The sequence below is a fragment of the Protomyctophum bolini genome, assembly GCF_963924005.1.
Source record: "Protomyctophum bolini genome assembly, chromosome: 21".
Lineage (NCBI taxonomy): Eukaryota > Metazoa > Chordata > Actinopteri > Myctophiformes > Myctophidae > Protomyctophum > Protomyctophum bolini.
In genome coordinates this window covers 14,996,441-15,022,003 of record NC_137882.1, presented here as the reverse complement: position 1 = coordinate 15,022,003, position 25,563 = coordinate 14,996,441, and the positions used below count along the sequence as shown (strand labels likewise).

Genomic DNA, 25,563 nt, shown 5'->3' with positions numbered 1-25,563 from the left:
TGGGCTATAACCCATGTTTTTTGAAATTTTTAATTTTCTTCAAATCCTCAAAAATGATGAAAAACGGCGTGCTATAGTATGCCGTACAGTAGGGGCTATAGCCCATGTTCAAAAATGATGAAAAATGAGGATAACATTTTTTTCAAAAATTCAAAAAACGATGGGCTATAACCCATGTTTTTTGAAATTTTGAATTTTCTTCAAATCCTCAAAAATGAAGAAAAACGGCGTGCTATAGTATGCCGTACGGTAGGGGCTATAGCCCATGTTCAAAAATGATGAAAAATGAGGATAACATTTTTTTCAAAAATTAAAAAAACGATGGGCTATAACCCATGTTTTTTGAAATTTTGAATTTTCTTCAAATCCTCAAAAATGATGAAAAACGGCGTGCTATAGTATGCCGTACGGTAGGGGCTATAGCCCATGTTCAAAAATGATGAAAAATGAGGATAACATTTTTTTCAAAAATTCAAAAAACGATGGGCTATAACCCATGTTTTTTGAAATTTTGAAATTTCTTCAAATCCTCAAAAATGATGAAAAACGGCGTGCTATAGTATGCCGTACGGTAGGGGCTATAGCCCATGTTCAAAAATGATGAAAAATGAGGATAACATTTTTTACAAAAATTCAAAAACAATGGGCTATAACCCATGTTTTTTGAAATTTTGAATTTTCTTCAAATCCTCAAAAATGATGAAAAACGGCGTGCTATAGTATGCCGTACGGTAGGGGCTATAGCCCATGTTCAAAAATGATGAAAAATAAGGATAATTTTTTTTTCAAAAATTCAAAAAACGATGGGCTATAACCCATGTTTTTTGAAATTTTGAATTTTCTTCAAATCCTCAAAAATGATGAAAAACGGCGTGCTATAGTATGCCGTACGGTAGGGGCTATAGCCCATGTTCAAAAATGATGAAAAATGAGGATAACATTTTTTTCAAAAATTCAAAAAACGATGGGCTATAACCCATGTTTTTTTAAATTTTTAAATTTCTTCAAATCCTCAAAAATGATGAAAAACGGCGTGCTATAGTATGCCGTACGTTAGGGGCTATAGCCCATGTTCAAAAATGATGAAAAATGAGGATAACATTTTTTACAAAAATTCAAAAACAATGGGCTATAACCCATGTTTTTTGAAATTTTGAATTTTCTTCAAATCCTCAAAAATGATGAAAAACGGCGTGCTATAGTATGCCGTACGGTAGGGGCTATAGCCCATGTTCAAAAATGATGAAAAATAAGGATAATTTTTTTTTCAAAAATTCAAAAAACGATGGGCTATAACCCATGTTTTTTGAAATTTTGAATTTTCTTCAAATCCTCAAAAATGATGAAAAACGGCGTGCTATAGTATGCCGTACGGTAGGAGCTATAGCCCATGTTCAGAAATGATGAAAAATGAGGATAACATTTTTTTCAAAAATTCAAAAAACGATGGGCTATAACCCATGTTTTTTGAAATTTTGAATTTTCTTCAAATCCTCAAAAATGATGAAAAACGGCGTGCTATAGTATGCCGTACGGTAGGGGCTATAGCCCATGTTCAAAAATGATGAAAAATGAGGATAACATTTTTTTCAAAAATTCAAAAAACGATGGGCTATAACCCATGTTTTTTGAAATTTTGAATTTTCTTCAAATCCTCAAAAATGATGAAAAACGGCGTGCTATAGTATGCCGTACGGTAGGGGCTATAGCCCATGTTCAAAAATGATGAAAAATAAGGATAATTTTTTTTTTCAAAAATTCAAAAAACGATGGGCTATAACCCATGTTTTTTGAAATTTTGAATTTTCTTCAAATCCTCAAAAATGATGAAAAACGGCGTGCTATAGTATGCCGTACGGTAGGAGCTATAGCCCATGTTCAGAAATGATGAAAAATGAGGATAACATTTTTTTCAAAAATTCAAAAAACGATGGGCTATAACCCATGTTTTTTGAAATTTTGAATTTTCTTCAAATCCTCAAAAATGATGAAAAACGGCGTGCTATAGTATGCCGTACGGTAGGGGCTATAGCCCATGTTCAAAAATGATGAAAAATGAGGATAACATTTTTTTCAAAAATTCAAAAAACGATGGGCTATAACCCATGTTTTTTGAAATTTTGAATTTTCTTCAAATCCTCAAAAATGATGAAAAACGGCGTGCTATAGTATGCCGTACGGTAGGGGCTATAGCCCATGTTCAAAAATGATGAAAAATGAGGATAACATTTTTTTCAAAAATTCAAAAAACGATGGGCTATAACCCATGTTTTTTGAAATTTTGAATTTTCTTCAAATCCTCAAAAATGATGAAAAACGGCGTGCTATAGTATGCCGTACGGTAGGGGCTATAGCCCATGTTCAAAAATGATGAAAAATGAGGATAACATTTTTTTTTTAAATTCAAAAACAATGGGCTATAACCCATGTTTTTAGAAATTTTGAATTTTCTTCAAATCCTCAAAAATGATGAAAAACGGTGTGCTATAGTATGCCGTACGGTAGGGGCTATAGCCCATGTTCAAAAATGATGAAAAATGAGGATAACATTTTTTTCAAAAATTCAAAAAACGATGGGCTATAACCCATGTTTTTTGAAATTTTGAATTTTCTTCAAATCCTCAAAAATGATGAAAAACGGCGTGCTATAGTATGCCGTACGGTAGGGGCTATAGCCCATGTTCAAAAATGATGAAAAATGAGGATAACATTTTTTTCAAAAATTCAAAAAACGATGGGCTATAACCCATGTTTTTTTAAATTTTTAAATTTCTTCAAATCCTCAAAAATGATGAAAAACGGCGTGCTATAGTATGCCGTACGTTAGGGGCTATAGCCCATGTTCAAAAATGATGAAAAATGAGGATAACATTTTTTACAAAAATTCAAAAACAATGGGCTATAACCCATGTTTTTTGAAATTTTGAATTTTCTTCAAATCCTCAAAAATGATGAAAAACGGCGTGCTATAGTATGCCGTACGGTAGGGGCTATAGCCCATGTTCAAAAATGATGAAAAATAAGGATAATTTTTTTTTCAAAAATTCAAAAAACGATGGGCTATAACCCATGTTTTTTGAAATTTTGAATTTTCTTCAAATCCTCAAAAATGATGAAAAACGGCGTGCTATAGTATGCCGTACGGTAGGAGCTATAGCCCATGTTCAGAAATGATGAAAAATGAGGATAACATTTTTTTCAAAAATTCAAAAAACGATGGGCTATAACCCATGTTTTTTGAATTTTCTTCAAATCCTCAAAAATGATGAAAAACGGCGTGCTATAGTATGCCGTACGGTAGGGGCTATAGCCCATGTTCAAAAATGATGAAAAATGAGGATAACATTTTTTTCAAAAATTCAAAAAACGATGGGCTATAACCCATGTTTTTTGAAATTTTGAATTTTCTTCAAATCCTCAAAAATGATGAAAAACGGCGTGCTATAGTATGCCGTACGGTAGGGGCTATAGCCCATGTTCAAAAATGATGAAAAATGAGGATAACATTTTTTTCAAAAATTCAAAAAACGATGGGCTATAACCCATGTTTTTTGAAATTTTGAATTTTCTTCAAATCCTCAAAAATGATGAAAAACGGCGTGCTATAGTATGCCGTACGGTAGGGGCTATAGCCCATGTTCAAAAATGATGAAAAATGAGGATAACATTTTTTTTTTAAATTCAAAAACAATGGGCTATAACCCATGTTTTTAGAAATTTTGAATTTTCTTCAAATCCTCAAAAATGATGAAAAACGGTGTGCTATAGTATGCCGTACGGTAGGGGCTATAGCCCATGTTCAAAAATGATGAAAAATGAGGATAACATTTTTTTCAAAAATTCAAAAAACAATGGGCTATAACCCATGTTTTTTGACATTTTGAATTTTCTTCAAATCCTCAAAAATTATGAAAAACGGCGTGCTATAGTATGCCGTACGGTAGGGGCTATAGCCCATGTTCAAAAATGATGAAAAATGAGGATAACATTTTTTTCAAAAATTCAAAAAACAATGGGCTATAACCCATGTTTTTTGAAATTTTGAATTTTCTTCAAATCCTCAAAAATGATGAAAAACGGCGTGCTATAGTATGCCGTACGGTAGGGGCTATAGCCCATGTTCAAAAATGATGAAAAATGAGGATAACATTTTTTTCAAAAATTCAAAAAACGATGGGCTATAACCCATGTTTTTTGAAATTTTGAATTTTCTTCAAATCCTCAAAAATGATGAAAAACGGCGTGCTATAGTATGCCGTACGGTAGGGGCTATAGCCCATGTTCAAAAATGATGAAAAATGAGGATAACATTTTTTTCAAAAATTCAAAAAACGATGGGCTATAACCCATGTTTTTTGAAATTTTGAATTTTCTTCAAATCCTCAAAAATGATGAAAAACGGCGTGCTATAGTATGCCGTACGGTAGGGGCTATAGCCCATGTTCAAAAATGATGAAAAATGAGGATAACATTTTTTTCAAAAATTCAAAAAACGATGGGCTATAACCCATGTTTTTTGAAATTTTGAATTTTCTTCAAATCCTCAAAAATGATGAAAAACGGCGTGCTATAGTATGCCGTACGGTAGGGGCTATAGCCCATGTTCAAAAATGATGAAAAATGAGGATAACATTTTTTTTTTAAATTCAAAAACAATGGGCTATAACCCATGTTTTTAGAAATTTTGAATTTTCTTCAAATCCTCAAAAATGATGAAAAACGGTGTGCTATAGTATGCCGTACGGTAGGGGCTATAGCCCATGTTCAAAAATGATGAAAAATGAGGATAACATTTTTTTCAAAAATTCAAAAAACAATGGGCTATAACCCATGTTTTTTGACATTTTGAATTTTCTTCAAATCCTCAAAAATTATGAAAAACGGCGTGCTATAGTATGCCGTACGGTAGGGGCTATAGCCCATGTTCAAAAATGATGAAAAATGAGGATAACATTTTTTTCAAAAATTCAAAAAACAATGGGCTATAACCCATGTTTTTTGAAATTTTGAATTTTCTTCAAATCCTCAAAAATGATGAAAAACGGCGTGCTATAGTATGCCGTACGGTAGGGGCTATAGCCCATGTTCAAAAATGATGAAAAATGAGGATAACATTTTTTTCAAAAATTCAAAAAACGATGGGCTATAACCCATGTTTTTTGAAATTTTGAATTTTCTTCAAATCCTCAAAAATGATGAAAAACGGCGTGCTATAGTATGCCGTACGGTAGGGGCTATAGCCCATGTTCAAAAATGATGAAAAATGAGGATAACATTTTTTTCAAAAATTCAAAAAACAATGGGCTATAACCCATGTTTTTTGAAATTTTGAATTTTCTTCAAATCCTCAAAAATGATGAAAAACGGCGTGCTATAGTATGCCGTACGGTAGGGGCTATAGCCCATGTTCAAAAATGATGAAAAATGAGGATAACATTTTTTTCAAAAATTCAAAAAACAATGGGCTATAACCCATGTTTTTTGAAATTTTGAATTTTCTTCAAATCCTCAAAAATGATGAAAAACGGCGTGCTATAGTATGCCGTACGGTAGGGGCTATAGCCCATGTTCAAAAATGATGAAAAATGAGGATAACATTTTTTTCAAAAATTCAAAAAACGATGGGCTATAACCCATGTTTTTTGAAATTTTGAATTTTCTTCAAATCCTCAAAAATGATGAAAAACGGCGTGCTATAGTATGCCGTACGGTAGGGGCTATAGCCCATGTTCAAAAATGATGAAAAATGAGGATAACATTTTTTTCAAAAATTCAAAAAACGATGGGCTATAACCCATGTTTTTTAAAATTTTGAATTTTCTTCAAATCCTCAAAAATGATGAAAAACGGCGTGCTATAGTATGCCGTACGGTAGGGGCTATAGCCCATGTTCAAAAATGATGAAAAATGAGGATAACATTTTTTTCAAAAATTCAAAAAACAATGGGCTATAACCCATGTTTTTTGAAATTTTGAAATTTCTTCAAATCCTCAAAAATGATGAAAAACGGCGTGCTATAGTATGCCGTACGGTAGGGGCTATAGCCCATGTTCAAAAATGATGAAAAATGAGGATAACATTTTTTTCAAAAATTCAAAAAACGATGGGCTATAACCCATGTTTTTTGAAATTTTGAATTTTCTTCAAATCCTCAAAAATGATGAAAAACGGCGTGCTATAGTATGCCGTACGGTAGGGGCTATAGCCCATGTTCAAAAATGATGAAAAATGAGGATAACATTTTTTTCAAAAAATCAAAAAACGATGGGCTATAACCCATGTTTTTTGAAATTTTGAATTTTCTTCAAATCCTCAAAAATGATGAAAAACGGCGTGCTATAGTATGCCGTACGGTAGGAGCTATAGCCCATGTTCAGAAATGATGAAAAATGAGGATAACATTTTTTTCAAAAATTCAAAAAACGATGGGCTATAACCCATGTTTTTTGAAATTTTGAATTTTCTTCAAATCCTCAAAAATGATGAAAAACGGCGTGCTATAGTATGCCGTACGGTAGGGGCTATAGCCCATGTTCAAAAATGATGAAAAATGAGGATAACATTTTTTTCAAAAATTCAAAAAACGATGGGCTATAACCCATGTTTTTTGAAATTTTGAAATTTCTTCAAATCCTCAAAAATGATGAAAAACGGCGTGCTATAGTATGCCGTACGGTAGGGGCTATAGCCCATGTTCAAAAATGATGAAAAATGAGGATAACATTTTTTTCAAAAATTCAAAAAACGATGGGCTATAACCCATGTTTTTTGAAATTTTGAATTTTCTTCAAATCCTCAAAAATGATGAAAAACGGCGTGCTATAGTATGCCGTACGGTAGGGGCTATAGCCCATGTTCAAAAATGATGAAAAATGAGGATAACATTTTTTTCAAAAATTCAAAAAACGATGGGCTATAACCCATGTTTTTTGAAATTTTGAATTTTCTTCAAATCCTCAAAAATGATGAAAAACGGCGTGCTATAGTATGCCGTACGGTAGGAGCTATAGCCCATGTTCAAAAATGATGAAAAATGAGGATAATTTTTTTTTCAAAAATTCTAAAAACAATGGGCTATAACCCATGTTTTTTGAAATTTTGAATTTTCTTCAAATCCTCAAAAATGATGAAAAACGGCGTGCTATAGTATGCCGTACGGTAGGGGCTATAGCCCATGTTTAAAAATGATGAAAGATGAGGATAACATTTTTTTCAAGAATTCAAAAAACGATGGGCTATAACCGATGTTTTTTGAAATTTTGAAATTTCTTCAAATCCTCAAAATTGATGAAAAACGGCGTGCTATAGTATGCCGTACAGTAGGGGCTATAGCCCATGTTCAAAAATGATGAAAAATGAGGATAACATTTTTTTCAAAAATTCAAAAAACGATGGGCTATAACCCATGTTTTTTGAAATTTTGAATTTTCTTCAAATCCTCAAAAATGATGAAAAACGGCGTGCTATAGTATGGCATGAATTGAACAAAGGGCATTGTTCAATTCATCAAAACATTTAGAGACAAACAAATAGACACTTATATGTAGTTAAAGCAACAGAGTTAAGCAACAGAAACAAACAACAATGGATTATACAGTGTAAAGACACCAATTTAATTATAAATGTCAATAAAGTTGAATATCTAATAATATCAATTTAAAATGTATTGTCCAATACAAATTTCCTTACCATTTTTAATGTTTTAGTTTTGTATTGCTATTTTTATTTGCTAATTGTAGATTGACCTACTTTTTGTTTCTGGCATTCCGCTGCTTGTTATTTTTTATTTTATTTTCATGTGAAGTACTTTGAGTTGCATTTTATGTATGACATGTGCTATATAAATAAAGTTTAATATGTGAAGTACTTTAGTTGTCAAGGATGCAGACAGAGTTCAACCCAGGAGCAAAGTCACAACAAACTAGAGTATAATAATAAAGTATTTAATAAAGAATTACGAGATATCTTACACAGGGGAATGCAGGTAGGAATCAGGCATGAATCAGAATGACATCAAAGTCAACACATGAACAGGCAGGACATCTGTGACACAGGTTATGAACTGACAATGAGTGTTTGTACTGAGTCCAGTTTTATAGTGAGCAGGTTGATTGGAGAAGTGTTCACTGCTGGGCTGATTAGGTAGTTAACAGGTGTGTAAATGGAACTGGGTGTGCTGGAATGGGATATGGGAGGCCAGTGTGGAGACTGAGGGAGAGACAGAATGTGACAGAGTTGCATTTTATGTATGAAATGTGCTATATAAATAAAGTTTACACCACTGACTGTCCCTCCATATAAAATAAAGGCGAAAGTCACAAAAGAAAATTGATCAGTTACAATTCCAGACTATGAAGAATCATTTAATAAAGGAATACTTCCAGATTCAGTTAAAGATTAGCTACAATAATTGTGATATTAAAAGTTAAATGCTCGTCATATGACATAACAGAGAGGAATGGGCCGGACCCTGCGCGCAAGGGGACAATTTACAATTTAGGCATTTAGCAGACGCTCTTAATCCAGAGCGACTTACATTAATAATGTAACCTAATCTAATCCTGTTACCACAATAACGAATAATAAATATAAACTGGGGATACCTATTGTGTGCTCGCTGTGGCGAGCCCACAATAACTCAGAAACTACAAAACATTTCAAAGTAAAAAGTTCCAGCATGTGTCTCCACAGTAAGCTGAATTATAAAAAGCGTGAATGGAGTTTCTAGGTGAAAGTGTTTTTTTTACGTGCCATACCCTGCCATTGAGCCCCATTATAAATGTCTCAAATTTGAAAGCACTATATTTCTAAAACTATAAAACATTTCAAAGATTCCTTTTCAGGCAAAAGATGCCTGAATAGGTGTAAGTATATAGGACTAGTAGCATGCCAAAGTTTGTCCTATTTCCATTGAGAATGCATTGGGTGTTTAAGTTAATATATATATATATATATATATATATATAGTATATATATATATATATATATATAGTATTAAGTACAGTACTTGAGTACATACCGTACTTAGTTACTTTCCACCACTGCATGGGAAATCTTTCCTATAGTCACAGGTATCAACTCCAGTCCATTCTGATACATACCTCTGACATGTATGGCTCTGCCCCTCCCTACCTCATTACATGTCCCGTCATGTTATGAGCTGTTCAGTCATAACGACTGCACAGCAATTCAACAGCACGTGTTGACTTTATGAGTCACCGTGTGCCAAAATGGCCCTAGCTCCAAAGGACTTCGTTTTAGGAATTCATAAATCCGTCCCCACGTGATTTTGGAACCCATGAGATGAATAAAAGGAGAATCACCAAATCGCTCTCGCCTTAAACCATTCACAGTAAATGTTTCTCCTCCTCTATGGTGACAGCAGGAAACTGTATACAAATCAATGGTGGCATGTGTTAAATTTGTTGTTTTTTAAACAAACAGAAGACAAGTTTTCAGGTCATGATACCAATTTTGTGTCCCAGACAGTTCCAATTTTGTCTGCTCATTTTGTTTTGTTTCATCACTTCAAATTTCACTTGCTTATCCTGTATCCTGTATGGGATTAGGAGACCCCTATTAACTGAACAAACACTCTACGCGTCTTCAACAAGGGGTCCAGGACCCCTAGGGGGTCGTCAGAGTTACAACAGGGGGGTCTCCAAATATTTGTGTGATTGGAACAGCGAAATACCATCCCAGGGCAACCAGGAAGTGTAGCCGCCCCAGCACACACAGTGTGCTTGACTGTAGGCCGCGTAGCCCGCGTTCTTGGCATAGATTCGGTTAACCACAATATAATCCCTATTCTGAAGGGTAATATTAGCCGAAAATAGCTGATCTACAAGCTCACAACTTTGAAGACCCCTGCTCTATAGCAATGATTGCTATCAGAATATAGCCCCCCCTCTAAAATGAGATGCTGAAAAATGAGATGCTATCATCTCAATAAATTCTAACCAAATTCTATAGAGCTATTTAACACCATTAAAGGACAACTCCAGACTAAATAACATACAGGCTGTGATTTATATTAGTGATTCTCAACCTTTTCAGGTCGTGACCCCCCGGAAAATATTATGAACCACCGCGCGGCCGGTGAAGGGAGCGCGTCGGGAGACGAGCCCCGACCGAGAGGCTCCGAAGCGGGCTAGGTGGCGCGCCGAGAGCCCCTAGCCTTAATTAAAGAACGAAAGTTAATTAAGGAACATTTGAACTGGTGAGCCCCTACCCTGAAAAGAACTTGGACTGTAGATTTTGTTTGAGTCGATTCCAGATACTGTACATAATATTGTGAAAAAAGCAGATCTACAAGCTCACAGCGCCTCACAATGTTGTGAGCATTGTGGGAGTGGGGACCCCCCTGGGGGTTGTGACTCACAGGTTGAGAACCACTGATTTATAAAAGACTGGCCCGAACTTGTCGCTGGACAATCAACCCCCGTGGGAGTCTCTCTCTCTCTCTCTCTCTCTCTGTGTTCTTGGAGCTTATCATCATACTTGTTCACGGGGCACGAATGTGTAGTACGACGCACGTGAGCTGCCTTATCTCTGTCTTAAGGTCACTGACCTCCAGCAGCAGCTGGATCCCTGAGTCATGTCTGAAGCAGGAATGCATGCTTTGTTATCTCACAAACGCGGCTCATAATAGAGCGCCCCTAAGTGTTGTCTGGCGTTTTAGTAGCAAACTGCCTTGCCAAACACAATGGGAAGTGCCAACGAGGAGTATACCTATCTATTAGAATTAGCCTCTCTGAAAAGCCTGACCTTATCTATCTTTCCTTAGTGTAAAACGTTGTTCTTGTTTGGTTTTGGTTTTCCCCCATTGTGCCAAACACAATGGGAAGGATGTGCTTTGGCACAGGGAAAAGACATATGCATGTCTCCCACACATGCACATTAACTGGGGAAGTGGTGCTATTAGTGCCTTGCACAGTAAAACCCGGAGAGCTAATTTAACACAAATGGACCCTTTACAAGTTACACGAGCACTCTGGATTAGACTATATATGGTTCGGCCAGTGGTGTAAAGTAACTGAGTACATTTTAAGTACTGTACTTAAATACAAATTTGAGGCATTTTTTACTTTACTTGAGTATTTCCAATTTTCATTACTTTTACTTATACTCCACTACATGCAAATATTACACTTTTACATTGTAGATTTAGATTATTATTACAAAACATACATGCAGCCCCATATAGGCCTACATTTTGTCCATTTTAAAATAGCCGGCTCATGAGCTTGTAGATCTGTGATCCCGACCCCGACGGCCTTTACTGCATGTCACCACGCCATCTCGCTTCCCATTTTTCCTGTCAGCCTACTGTCTATCCCTCCATAAAAATATAAAATAAAGGCGAAAGCCACCAAAAAAAACATTAAAAAAACAACAACAATTGAGTACTTTTTACACCACTGGGTTCTGTAAAACTCCCAGGAGATAGCATCTGCAGAAGAATGTTCTCATAATGATGGGAACACAAGAGTAGAGACATAGCTATGAAAACATGGAGGTGCCACACATAAATAACCAAGGGAAAACACATGAGCATGCACAGAAAAACCTGTGTACGTACACCACGGTTTCTCAAAGTCGGTGCCTTGACGCAAGTCCAGGGGTGCCTCAGAATACTTTGATAATATTTGGAATTAATCAATGTCACTTCAGTTTAACTACTACTCCGGATTTAAACTGTAGTACTGTACTCAGCCTACTGTACACCAAGTTTCTTCACCAAAAATAACATAAAAGCTCACAACACGTCACAACATTGAATGTTCCCCCAGAACAGCAATGCTGGAGTTGAAGTTATTTTCAATCTGCATGTCCAAATGGAAACAAAAATTCTCTTCAGTTTTCTCGTGACATACTGTTATTTGTAGGGGTGACCAAAGAAGCGCTGATGTACACACACGAGCGCACGCACGCACATGTGCATGCGCTAGTTAGCCATGTTTGAAAGTGCCCCTTAGGTCCCAGACGAAAGCTAGTAATTTGCTATACGATAGCTAATGCTTGGGAAATTACTCCACTTAGCCGGCAACTTTGAGTCGACCGAATGAAAGGTCCTTTCTCCTATAAGCTCTAATGGAGAGCCATGTCCAGAATATGCACTATATTCAGTATAGTGTATAGGCTATGTATAGTATATAAGGACAATGTGCTACTGGGCCACAGCTAAGGACAGCTAGGTTTCCTTCAATAACCCTGAAGTCGTGAAGTCAGACGAGGCGCTGCCTAAGCTCGAAATGACAGGGTCAGGTATCATGCCAAGGAACTGTTTTAATTATACAGTATCAATATGTGGCTTAATTGCAGATTCTGTTGATTGTTAGCTTTTATTTGTTTCATTCTTATTAAGGGACCAAGCCCGAAGGGACTTCGTTGTTCCCTTATTGTATTTGTCTGTTTTTTTCTTCTTCTCCTTCTGCCAAAAATAGCAGTTCTGGCTGAACCGTGCATTCGGGTTTTCGCAAAACTTGGCAATGTGGTAGAGGGCCATCCTCAATGATGACATGGTGATATTAATATCAGCACAATATCAAGACAGTCTTAAATCAAGTTATAGCTGAAGTCATGAGGGGAGCAAGGCCAGCTCCCCATGCCGTCGTAAATTCCATTTCCATTGTAAAATCTGACATCACGGCACACGCACCCCCACATGCAACACAGGGACACAGTTCAGTTCAGACTCAGAGTGTGTTCAACACAGTAAAAATCGTGAGTGTTCAATTTAACTCTGAAAGTGCAAGCATAATACATTAATTTTACACTCTCAGAGTTATACACGACTCTGGATTTTGCTGTGTGTTAATTTTGAAAGAGCTTTGGGGGTAAAAAAAGCGTGTCAGAAATTCTTTACAAATGAGAATTTGACAGAGCTTGGGGGAAAAGAAAAGGAGAATAACATTGCAGACAGATCAGAGCAACTTTGAGGGAAAGAAGATGTATGAACATCCAGTTGAACGCAGTAGCCTCCTAATCTAAACCCGTCGAGACCCCCGGGCTCTGGGAATAAAGAACGCCCACTGGCAGCGACACTGATAAGATGCTTAATGGAGGCGGTATTTTCCAGTCCCTTTCAGATAAATAAGAAAGACAAAAAGGGTGAGGCTACACTGCCAGGGCTGAGTGAGAAGGAGCAACTGGCTGTTGTACAAGCCTAGCCTGGTATAACTTCACCATGTCAGAGAGGAACACATGATTAATGTCCCATCTCTCACGGGGCTCTTACCCATAAATTCCCAATGACTGTACGACAATTTAAACGTCAGTTCTACTTAGGACAACAAACGATGGGTGGACATTTCCCAGAATCTCTGCGAGACACATTTTGGCCACATCAGAATAAAAGTGCCAGCTTACAGAGGATATTGAAGGCTGTCCGTGACTTTGAGAGCTATACACACCCAACAAATGGCAAAGGGAAGTGACAGAGTTCTCTTCCTTATATGGGAACCGGAACCCTCGCCCCGAAACACACTCTTCCCCCATTTTCTTGCATTCTTGGATTCATTTTACTGAGGATAAGGGTAGGAATAAGTTTAGCGTTAGGCTTATGTTTAGGAATACCTGCTAGAGCCCGTTCCGAGGTTGCCGGATTAGACCCGGGACGAGCGTTCTTGTATTCCCATATGTATAATGTCTCGACCCGGGAATAGAATCTGAAGCAGAGCTATTTTTTATTCTGACCCCTCATCCAATCCGGAGTGGGAGGGCCACGTAAGGCCACGTTGGCGGCATAAACCAATGAGGCAAAACTAGCTGGACGCACAAGAACAGACGCATAAACATTATGGGCGTGATGCTCGTTCATGTACTCCCTACTGTAAGCAGTGAGTCAATATTAGCCACTTGGGCATGTTAAAGTGCAGGTCACATTCACAATAGTGCATATCATGTCCAAGGCCAAGGGTAGCTACACTTTATATTCTATAAATATTCAATGATAAGCTTAAGAATAAGAATGGCGCAAATAGGATCGTTGCCCTACACTTTCTCAAACACAACATACACTAACAGCACACTGGGATAAAAACTTTGTGCACGCTCGCTCGTGGCACGCAAATAGACGCACACACAAGCGCACACTTGGATGCATACGCAGGCATGAATGAGGCACATTTTTAAGGCCAAGGAATTGCTCAACACAAGCAAGGGTCTATTAAAACGAGCATGTGTGTTCAATCAAGCCCTGCCTTCATCTGAGTCAGAAGAACAGTTAGATGGAGATCCTATACTTCCCCTCACACTCCAAATGAAACGCATTGCCTTATTGCAGGTCCGCCATTAACTACGCACAACCTACCGTGGACCAATTTAATGAACTGCAACCTGCGACAACCAAATAGGGTCCAGCTGGGGGGGGGGGGGGGGGGGGGGGGTGCAGAACCCTGTTTAAGACTACATTATAACACTTAAAGCTCGCTTTAAGTGAACCACTGGATGATGATTGAGATTTAGTAAAGATGGAAGAGGGAGTTAGTTACTGTTTCTGCGTTTAACAATATCTGGAAAATTGATTATATGAGGGACGAATAGGGAGCTACTCACATTAAGGGACGTGCTGTACCAGGGTCCTTTCATGTTTATTGTGTAGCTTACCTGACTTCCTTGCGACATACTGGCGTCATGTCCAGGGGGTGTACTTGTACATCAAGCTGCCTCACGCTACAGAAACAGGAGATAGGCTCCTGCCCTATGAGCCTCATGGCTCGGCAAGGCTACTTACTTACCTGACTTAGCAGCGGTGCTGCAGTCTCTGGCGATAGCAGAAACGTGACCCTGGAGGGTGTGGCTGGTCCCCTTCAGCGTGCCGATGTCTCGCCCGTGGGCTCTCACGGTGCCGTTCAGCTGGCTGACGCACTTCCACAGCCCGCCGATATGCTTGTTCAGCCCCTCCCGGATCCTCTGCAGACTGCCGGCGATGGGCTCCAGCTTCCCGCACACGCCCTCCACGCCGGCCACGCGGCCGGCCACCGTGGCCACCTCCTTCGCCACGTCCTCCGCCTTCTCCCTGCAGAGTTCGCCCTCCGCCTTCACCTTAAGTGTTGATTTCGACAGCAAATTTGTGTATTTGTGTCATATGAAATTGGTAGGAGATTTCCAACTTTACAAGCAATTAAAATCGCGCAGTTAAAAACAATATAACATGTTTACAATGTACAAGTTTATGCTTAATCAAACAGTGCTTTACTGGCTTTGTTAAACATATGCAGCGCAGTTGTGAAATGATTCGGGAGCACAGCGTGTAGATGCCTATAATCCCTGTGATATTAAAAAAATGTAGGCATAAATGGATTGCACGCCGTTATTTCCAAGTGACAATGACAACTGCATAGGCCTATAGCTTGCATATTTGCAATTGTAGGCTATAGCCAGGCCTATAGGTTTAAGGGGCTTAATCATTCACCCATTTAAATAAGTGCTTTAACAGTCATTCAGATAAACGGCAGATCTGGTCATCTGGGTCAGGATGAGCGCTTGTGCGAGACGGGGCGGGACCGCGGCGGGCGCCGTTTAAACACGCGTGCGTGCGTGGACATGACAGCCAGACAAGCGAGGCGAGAGGGAAACAGTGTAGGGTAGGCCTACAGCTATTATTTAATTCATGCAGGTGTTTGTTCTTTATTTATTTAAGATACAACACATGGCTACCAAGGAGTAACATGACTGTTCAATTCACAACCACTGTACGATGTGACATCTGCTACATTCTCCTATTTCTGGAGTTATTGGCCTTTTCCATCATGTAACCATAGTTTCCATACGTTGTTTGGTCGTATTGCAGTTGTTCATGTTGCAAAAACGAGGGCGAGGCTTGATTTTATAGGGCGTGCCAGATTGATTTCAGCCGTCACATTTATCACTGCTAGGAATGAAATTAAGGAAGGATTAGCTATTTGGGATCACTTCATAAATGTCATGCCGACGTGAATGTACTCCAAAACCGACGCTCGAATTTGGGACAGATTTTACACTCCATTGATAAATGAGGGCCATATTCTTTTGAATACAACTAATTTTAGTTAAATGTTTTAGTGTTAGTCTAGTTTTAGTCGACTAAATATCGTAGGATTTTAGTCGACTAAATCTACAGAGTTGATTTTGTCGACTAAAATGTATTTTGGCGGGCCCTGATGCCGTCGCAATGGTAGATTTTACACTTGGTTGCATGCTGAAAAACAATTTCCTCTAGTTTTTATTTGTTGATGAAATTGTCAGGTTTGGTGGTCACCTTATCACCTAAACTTAGACTACGAATAGGCTTTTAGTCGCCGAAATCAACAGCGCTTTTCCCTCACCTCCCCGCTGAGCTCGCCCAGCCGGCTCCTCAGCTCCTGCTGCTGTGCCGCGTGGAGCTCCAGAAGCTCTCTGGCCTCCTGGCCTGCCGCCAGCACTGACCCGGCTGGACCGCAAGTAGAGTTAAGACTCTGCAGCTCCGCAGACTGCTGGCCAAGGGAGCGCCTCATGTCGGAAGAAGAGTCCTCCAGCGCTCCCACGTGTCCTGTGAGCTCGCCCAGCCGGCTCCTCAGCTCCTGCTGCTGTGCTGCATGGAGATCCAGAAGCTCTCTGGCCTCCTGGCCTGCCGCCAGCACCGACCCGGCCGGACCGCAAGTAGAGTTAAGACTCTGCAGCTCCGCAGACTGCTGGCCAAGGGAGCGCCTCATGTCGGACGAAGAGTCCTCCAGCACTCGAAAGTGTCCTGTGAGCTCGCCCAGCCAGCTCCTCAGCTCCTGCTGCTGTGTCGCGTGGAGCTCCAGAAGCTCTCTGGCCTCCTGGCCTGCCGCCAGCACCGACCCGGCCGGACCGCAAGTAGAGTTAAGACTCTGCAGCTCCGCAGACTGCCGGCCAACGGAGCGCCTCATGTCGGACGAAGAGTCCTCCAGCGCTCCCACGTGTCCTCTGAGGAGGCCAAGCTCACGCCGCACGTCCTTCATACTGGAGCTGTGGTTGAGGAGTCGTCCCTCCACGGCTCCCAGGCCGCTCAGACCGCTCTGCAAGGACTCAATGTCAACTTTACAGCCCTGGAAATCTCGTTGCATCTTCTCCAAAATCGAATTAAACCTGTCCTCCTTTGAGCAGCACTGGTCCAAGGTATCGAGTCTCTCTTCCAAACCCTGAATGGTGTTGTTATGAGAGTTAACGTCCCTGTGCAGGATATCCACATCTCCGGTCCTGAGAGAGTTGGCGGTTAAATCGACCAGATTGTGGACTCTGTCCTCCACGGCGGTCAGCCTGTCCTCCAGAACGTTTTTCAGGTCCGTCACGCCCTCCGCTCCCGCCTTCCTCATCTTGTCCTCGAGAAAGAGGCGCTGTGCCTCCGCATTCGTCTCGGACCCATTCAGACGGGCCTCCAGGTCTTCCACGCGGGCCAATAGTGGGTCGGGCGTTGAGGCGCTCTCTCTCGTCGCCGAATCAATCAATACCTTCAAGTCCTGCATCTCACTGCGGAGGTCAGACTCTGTGGAGTCCATGAGCTCGGCCAGGCTGAGATAGTTGGTCTCCGTCCCCTCGCACTGTTCCTGCACGCACGTTATTTTATAATCACACGCATTCTTCAAATCGGCCAGCTTGATCTCCATGCCCTCCATCAGCTCGTCCCGGAGAGCGTCAACCTTGGCGTCCACGTAGGCACGCAGGTCCACGTCGGGGGAGGCGGGGGCAGGGGGCGTGACCGGGGCGCTCTGGATGGCGGCCTCCATTAGCAGACGGAGCTGTCCGTCATGTTGGCCCACGCGGCCCAGGAGGTCGTCGAGAGCATTGCTCTTGGTCTCCAGGGTGTCTGTATGAATGAATGAATGTTTATTTCTAACATTAAAAAACAAGATCACACCCGTACGAAGTGAGGGGCGCACATGTATCGTCATACATCATCTCATTCTGGCCAATGACAATTTGCGTCCTCACTTTTGTCTTGAATGTTTGTGTAAACAGTAACACACTTTTGTCTTCAATGATTGTGATTTCACAAACCCTCAGAGCTGTAGATAGGAGGGGCTAGCGTCTCTCAAAAATAAAACACAAAAATAAATCACAATAATGCATCAAAAACTAAAGTAAGTAAGTAGCCTTGCCGAGCCATGAGGCCCATAGGGCAGGAGCCTATCTCCTGTTTCTGTAGCATGAGGCAGCTTGTACAAGTACACCCTCTGGACATGACGCTAGTATGTCACAGGGAGTGGGACTTACCCCCAATCCAAACCTTGATGCTGAGTGTCAAGCAGGGAGGCATTGGTCCCATTTTTACAGTCTTTGGTATGACCTGTCCGGGGATTGAAACCCGACCTCCCAGTTTCAGGGCGGACACTCTAACCACAAGGCCACTAAGCTGGTCAAAAACTAAAGCAAGACACTAAATAATGCATTGCACAATAATAATCAAAATTCCAATAACAGAAAATTGTTCGAAAAGAAGTAGGAATGAAGCCTATATGCGTATCTGGTCCTACCCCTATTTTTACGCATTTAAAAATCAACTTACTGTAACTCAGTCTCAGATCTCAAGATTCAATCTCAAGATCAAGATTCCATTAAAAGAAAACGAAGTATGGAACATAAACCATACTGTACTGCATATTACCATGTACCCTCAACACCCCCACAACCCCTTTTTGCATCTCACAATCAGAATATTGTTAAACTTTATTTTTTCTCAGAGAGTGTATACCTGTGACCTGGTTGATCTTGTTCATGACCTCGTCCATGTGCGCGTCGTACTCGCGCTCCACGGAGAGCTCCTGCAGCGACACGGTGTGGGTCTTGCCGCCGCGGGCGCTGGCGGGCGTCGGCGTTGGCTTGAGGTCGCTGAGGAACGTGGCCATCATCTTACTGGCTTCCTCCTGCAGGCCCTCCCGGAGGCTGGATGCCGTGTCCGTCATGCTCGCCTGCAGTGTTGATTTTGACAGCAAATTATGATTTCAGTTTTTTAGTCTCTTTGAATAGTGTTCATTTTTGTCTAGTTTATATTTGTTGACGACATTGTCAGTATATTTAGTCTTAGTTTTAGTCATCATAGCTTAGTTCTCATTTAGTTTCCATTCAGTTTTTGTCAGTGAAAACAGGTAGTGTTACGAACACTTTTCGTCATATATTTATTAGCCCACGAAATCAACACTGCTCGGAGTGCTCGCCTGCATGTCCAGGACCATCTGTGAGAGACGGTGCACCTCCTCCTCCAGGCGTTGCACCGTGGAGCGAGACCCTCCTCCTCCTCCGGGACCTTCGGAGACGACCCCGCTGCTGGGATGCCCGAGCTCACCACCTCCCTGTCGTCCCGACGACAGTGCCCCCCTCCATGGATGGTTTCTATGGCCCGTCTGCTGCTGTTCCACACCTACAGGGGAGGAGATGGTGGCGAGGACATGGACATGTTTATCAGCGGTTTAAATTGCCAGCATTTAAATTTGTGTTTCATGAAAAGCATTAGTAGTATACTATATTTCAGAAACACCTCGGTTTGAAGATATCCAGTCAGGCAGAATGACATTTTAATAGAATACATTTTATGAGAGGTTTTATGTGTCTAGTTTCTGTCAACATCAACAAATCAAATGCACAATATTGGATAGTTTATATAAAAAGAAGAAGAATATGAATTGTCTTTTTTTTGCATATGTTTTTGTGTTCTTTAAACATACTGTTTTCATTAAAGGAGCGCAATGTAACTTTCCCCTTCTACCCTGGATTTGAAGTGCTGACATTTTTACCACTGAGCTAATTGAGCCTGCCTGCTTGCTCAGGAGATACATTGAATCTTGACAATCAGATCAAAATTCATGTTATTTGGATCCTGTGTCTAGGTGAGACATGACGTTGACACGATCTAAATGTCTCCATAGAAGAGCATTAAGACAAAATACAAAAACCCCTTGTATTAACATAACGTTTTAACTCCAAAAAAGGGAATAACCATGTTCACCATTTGATGGAGTAGGATAAGTTGTGTGGGACAGATGATGTCCTTGCTCTCTTTGACGTTGTGGGGTTTCAGATTTCAGCTCGTTGCAGGCGTGACCCTGGTACCCCGGGCAGCACCTCCACTCCAGCTCAGTCACAGTCTTGTAAGCAATCTTGTACGCTGGCCTAAAGTGTGTACGGTGTCTGAAGAAAAAACCCAAACATATGGCATGGGAAGGGAAGAGATCATTATCACAGACAATGTCATATTTGTTGATACACACACATAATTACATGGTTTATCTCCCATAGTCTATAATGACACGGGATATAAATATAAATGATGCTGCTCACGTTTCAGTTTGGATACTAAGGGAAGAGCCCTTGATGAATCACATCTGGAAACAGTGATGTAAAGTTACTGAGTACATTCACTGTAACTTTAACTTTAACTAGAGTATTTCCAATTTTCTGTACTTTTACTTCTACTCCACTACAACTCAGAGGCAAATATTGTACTTTTTACCCCACTACAATTATTTGAAAACGTAGTTGCTAGTTATTTTGATTTTGATTATTATGATGAAACCACTTCAAAATAGCCGATTACAAGCTCACAACACGTTGCGTAATGCGTTGTGAGCTTGATAATAGCACATCTACAAGCTCACAACACGACGTGTTGTGAGCTTGTAGATGGGACCTTCTGCATAATGAGTACTTTTACTTTAGGTACTTTAAGTACATTTTGATGCTGCCTATACTTCTGTACTTCTACTGAAGTAAATGTTTTATACTAGACTGTACTGTACCTAACAATAGGGTATTGATACTTTTACTTAAGTACAACATGTGAGTACTTCTTCCATCACTAAGGAAGAGTCCATGATGAATCACATCTGGCACAATGCTCACAGATCTGAACCCTCTCGTCATTCAAACAAGACCTATTCTCGTGCAATTACAACACAAAAAAACACAATGTTATTCTCGGGGGCGCCTCTAAACAGTCAATGGTCCTTTTGTGAAATCTGAGGATGGCTTTGCTTTGCCAGACCATGCTTGTGCATTGATCCCTCCTCTGAGGAGAACAGTGTAAATGTTGGAATCCCAAGCAATAAAAGCTCTCTGTTTATTGACAACAAACTCCAGATGGGCACATGGGCTGCCATAATTCTAATTAATCAAGCGGCAAGCAACTTCAGATGCTTGTGTTCCATTATTTAAAAACACACAAAGAGAAAAGGTTTTGGCCCCTTGTCTATAGGTCGCCGACCCATGATGTTATTATCCAAATGATTTTAGGTAGTGTTCATTTATTGTACCATGGTATAGGCTATGTTACGTTTCTACTGAAAGTAAAGTAAGAGAATGTCCGATTACCCTGCTCGGCAAAGAATGTGCCATGTCAATTCAAAGCAGATGAGATGCTTATTCACATCTGGGCACAACCAAACCCATTCTAATTGTCTTTGCTCTCATCTAAAGTAAAAAAAAAATAATCCCACTTTTTTACCTGAGCTCTCACCTGTCACGTAAACAAATAACATGTAGAAAACAATATCCTATCAAATATTCCTATATTGCATAAGGTAGGCCTACATGTTCTGTCTAGCTATGTTCTATCATAATAATTATGATATATGTAGGCCTAATAGGCAAATTATGCCTATTACAGTGTCATAAAATGAATGGTACGTGAAGCTCCAAATTAAAAACGTTTGAAAACATCTGCTTGCCTGAGGTGAGTGATAGGCTGCACACGCAACTAGAGTGCGTTGTTGCACAGTCATGGGCTGATAAAAATATCCACTCTTTCCACCAGGTTAAGAAGAGACATGAGTATAAGATATGGTGTAAAGTACATTTACTCAAGTACTATATTGTATAGACTTTTTAGGTATTTTTCGCTTTACTAGTAAGTCTATGCCTATTTTCAGTTTTCAGTACTTTCACTTATACTCCACTACATATTATAGGAAAATATTGGACCTTATTCCACTACAATTATATATAAACTTTAGCTTCTAGTTACTTTGTAGATTTTAATTATTATTACAAACACTTCAGTCAAGGCCTATGCTATGTTTCAGCCATTTGACAATAGCAGTTCTACAGGCTCAGCTCACAATGCTCAGATCATGCAAGGCATTGAACTTAACATGTAGATTTTCAAAATAAATTTGGATACATTTTTAACTTGTATTTCACTGAAATGGGACATTCTGCAAGTACATTTTGATTATCTTGGCCTTACTAATTAACAGAGTAGGCTATTTATACCATGGAGTAGTGCTTTTTCCATCCCTGCTCAGTGCTCATGAGTAAGATACTTACATGAATTTTTGCGCACAGTTTGGCTGCTGCAGTGGACACGGCAAGACCTCTGGCTGCACGAAGCTCTCAGAGCCTCCCATTACAGTACAGCTCACGTTTTTGTGCACTACGTAAGCGCACCAGTTTCTAGATGTAAAGATGAAAGATAATACAATAAAATAAAGGATGTCAATTTTATGAAACTATAGTGACAAATTCTGACAATGCATCACCGGAACAGCTTGCTTAAAACCGTCTACCGGTCTACCGTATTTCATATATGATAATTTGTGAAATGCTTGCAACTTGCAAGCACATTTGAATACATTAAACAAATCGAATACAAAGTTTAAAAGATTCCATAATCCATTCCATGATTCACTCACTTATTTTTCTGCCCAGCTGGCTCGGTGCGAGAATATGCGTTTCCCTGAAACATGTTGAACTGGAACGGAGTTCCATTGACCACAATGATCAGTGGGAAAGTCAGTAAGAAGTGAATGACCGAACTTTTCAGTGATCCCGTAAACTTGTCCTTCATTGTTGCTTTTAAAACCACAATGTTCTTTCAGATTAAAAATAATAATAATGTAGCTACACTACAAAGACCGCGGTTCTCTCCAGCCCAGCAGAGGGTTTTACGCGCGTCGGTTTGGTGTTGGTCCCAGCTGCCTCTGATCAACACACAGGTCTGGCAAGCTTCATTCAACAAGCTTGGATGACGTTGGTTATAATAGGACCTCCACCACGGCATGTTTCAACTGTGGGAATCACCCACGCTGAAGCCCAGCCCCCATGGTCTCTCGCGTCCAAAAAAACGCACCAGTCCAGGGGCAATTTCCCCCATCCCATGGTTGTGGTTAACGGTAGCCCCCGTGCGTAATTCACGTACCGACCGTAGAACAGTGTTTCTCAACCCTTTTCATTTCAATGGCCCAGTTTAATATGGACGATTAAAAAGGTGCAGTAATATATTAAGTTAGTAGCCTACTTAATATATTACTGCACCTTTTTAATGTGTAACAATTAAGTGACGTTTTGTTACAATACGTGGTGTTACATTACGTTACATTACACATTCTGATCGAAATTAGTGTTTTAGTATTCAGTAACAGCCAGGAGTGCCCCATTCTCTCAGCTCTTTTAGTAAACAGAAAAGGCATTTTAAGGTCAGGATGCCATATCCAATCAGAATTGAGCACTCATACACAAGTGAAATTGGAACTGATGACACAATATAAAATTGAAGCAGACGACCGAGGATCGAGCGGCGAGGACGCATGGTGCTCTCCCTTGATTGGCTTAAATTGGCAACCCACTTGGAAACATTAGGGTCTCCTTTCAATACAAGCTGTGACTGAACAACGGGCTGGTGCACTCCATGTACAAATGGAAACGAGCCATATAGGGTGTCTTGTATACATTCTTTTAGCAAACGTTGTATTGTACAGTAATTATACTACTGTACACTTCCCTGTGCTAGTGTAGTGTGCTTGTCCATGCAAAGTATTCAATCAAATCATTTGGACACCTGGTGGCTGGTTGTCGATCCCAGACTGCCCCAGTCCGACACCATTAAACAAAGGATGTGAATTTCTTTCAAAACTGGCCTGAAAAAACATTGGGAGACCACACAGGGAGGTACATTCTCATCGAAAGCCAAGGTGTCATTCACTGCTGTTGTTTTTCCCGTTTCTCCTTTGTAAACAAGTGTTTTATATTTGTATACTAATAACATATGTAATTGTGTACATTTTGTATGTTATAATTGAATACACAGGACAACAATGGAAATACTTTTTTGTGTTATCCTTTAATTGTTTTAGACTGCAAGGCCTAATGTTTTCGGACAAAGTATTAACAAAAACAGTGATGTATCATCAGTGGTGGAAAAAGTACGCAGATATAAGTAAAAGTATAAATACTGTAATGTAGAAGTAGGCCAACCGTACTTGAGTAAAAGTGCAAAAGTATTGGTTTCAAAATAAAGTACCAAAAGTAAAAGTAATGTCCCATTTCAAGTTTTCAAATGTATAAAAAGCCTTTTGAAAATAGCCGATCTACAAGCTCACATTTTACCCACATCAAAACGCTAATTAGGACGTCAGCGTTTTGATGTGGGTAAAATGCATACTCCCAGAGTCAAGAATGCCTTCGTCCTAAAGTTGAAGAACAGGTTCCAAGTGCTGACGAGCATTGAAGTTGGTCACATACAACCAGAAAACATCAACACCATGTGGGAACAGATTAAAACAGTATACTCTGAGAGTAGTAAAGCCTGTCTAGGAACAACCAAAAACAAAAGGAAGGATTGGATCACAACAGACACCTGGCAGTGCATTGAAAACAGGAGACACCTGAAGAAGAAAGTCTTGGAAACAAAATCTGAAAGACTACAGGAAAGATACAAAGACCAGTACAGAGAAGCTGAGCGAAAAGTAAAAAAGATGATTAGAGCAGATAAGAGGGCCTACATGGAGGACCTCGTGAAGCAGGCAGAAGATGCAGCCAAAAGAGGGGAACAGGGGACTGTATACTATACAGGATCACCAACACTATGTGGAAAGTACCGCCGAAACACCAACGGGCCAATCACAGACAAAAATGGAAGACTCCTCACATCTGAAGCAGATATCGAAACTAGATGGGCAGAACACTTCAGCGAAATCCTCAACAGACCACCTCCAACTTTAGAGGCTGATATACAGGAAGCAGAGGTCGACCTTGATGTTGAGATTGAACCACCAGAGAAAACTCCCGGGCAGGACAGCCTAAATGCAGAGCTGATCAAAGCAGACCCAGAGTTGGCGGCTAAAGTGCTAAAACCACTCTTCACACTGAACACTTTTGCAAAGCAAATAGGTCTGAAGATCAACCAGAAGAAGACAGAACTGATGGTGCTCAACATCCTAAACCCCACACCAGTACACATAGAAGGAATAAACCTACCCACAACAGAACATTTCACCTACTTAGGCAGCGTAGTAAGTCACGATGGAGGCGCAGGTAACTAACCTGACGCTGCCAGATCCAAAAAGCTTGCTACACAAATTTGTTTTACAGCTTATTTGGATCTGGGATCTCTGAGGGGGTTGAGCTAACACAGATCCGACCCGTACCGAACCAATCAGCGTGAGCTAAGGTCGGGATATGTGCAAAACCGGATGTGAAGCTATATAGACACGTCAATATGATTGGTTGTGTTTGCACGCCCACACGGTGATTGACAGACGCTCCCATCCAATCATCTACCATGTATCTTGAAAAAAAGGAACAGCCCCGTCATCGAATTTGATTCCGCGATCCCAGATCCCAATAAGCTGTTAAACAAAATTTGTGTA

At 40.1% G+C, this 25,563-nt stretch overlaps 1 protein-coding gene across 2 annotated transcripts in view; it reads right to left on the bottom strand.

The window, feature by feature from the left end:
- Nucleotides 1-22,950, bottom strand: part of emilin2b (elastin microfibril interfacer 2b) — a 53,712-nt gene extending 30,762 nt beyond the window's left edge. For both annotated transcript variants that reach the window (XM_080793335.1, XM_080793336.1), the window contains exons 1-7: nt 22,609-22,950; nt 22,244-22,369; nt 19,929-20,110; nt 19,141-19,343; nt 18,678-18,894; nt 16,312-17,792; nt 14,743-15,049 (exon numbers count right to left, since the gene is read on the bottom strand). In XM_080793335.1, the coding sequence (XP_080649461.1) occupies nt 14,743-15,049; nt 16,312-17,792; nt 18,678-18,894; nt 19,141-19,343; nt 19,929-20,110; nt 22,244-22,369; nt 22,609-22,763 (2,671 nt within the window). In that variant the 5' untranslated portion in view covers nt 22,764-22,950. The remainder of the gene's footprint in view (nt 1-14,742; nt 15,050-16,311; nt 17,793-18,677; nt 18,895-19,140; nt 19,344-19,928; nt 20,111-22,243; nt 22,370-22,608) is intronic.
- Nucleotides 22,951-25,563: the final 2,613 nt, after the last annotated feature.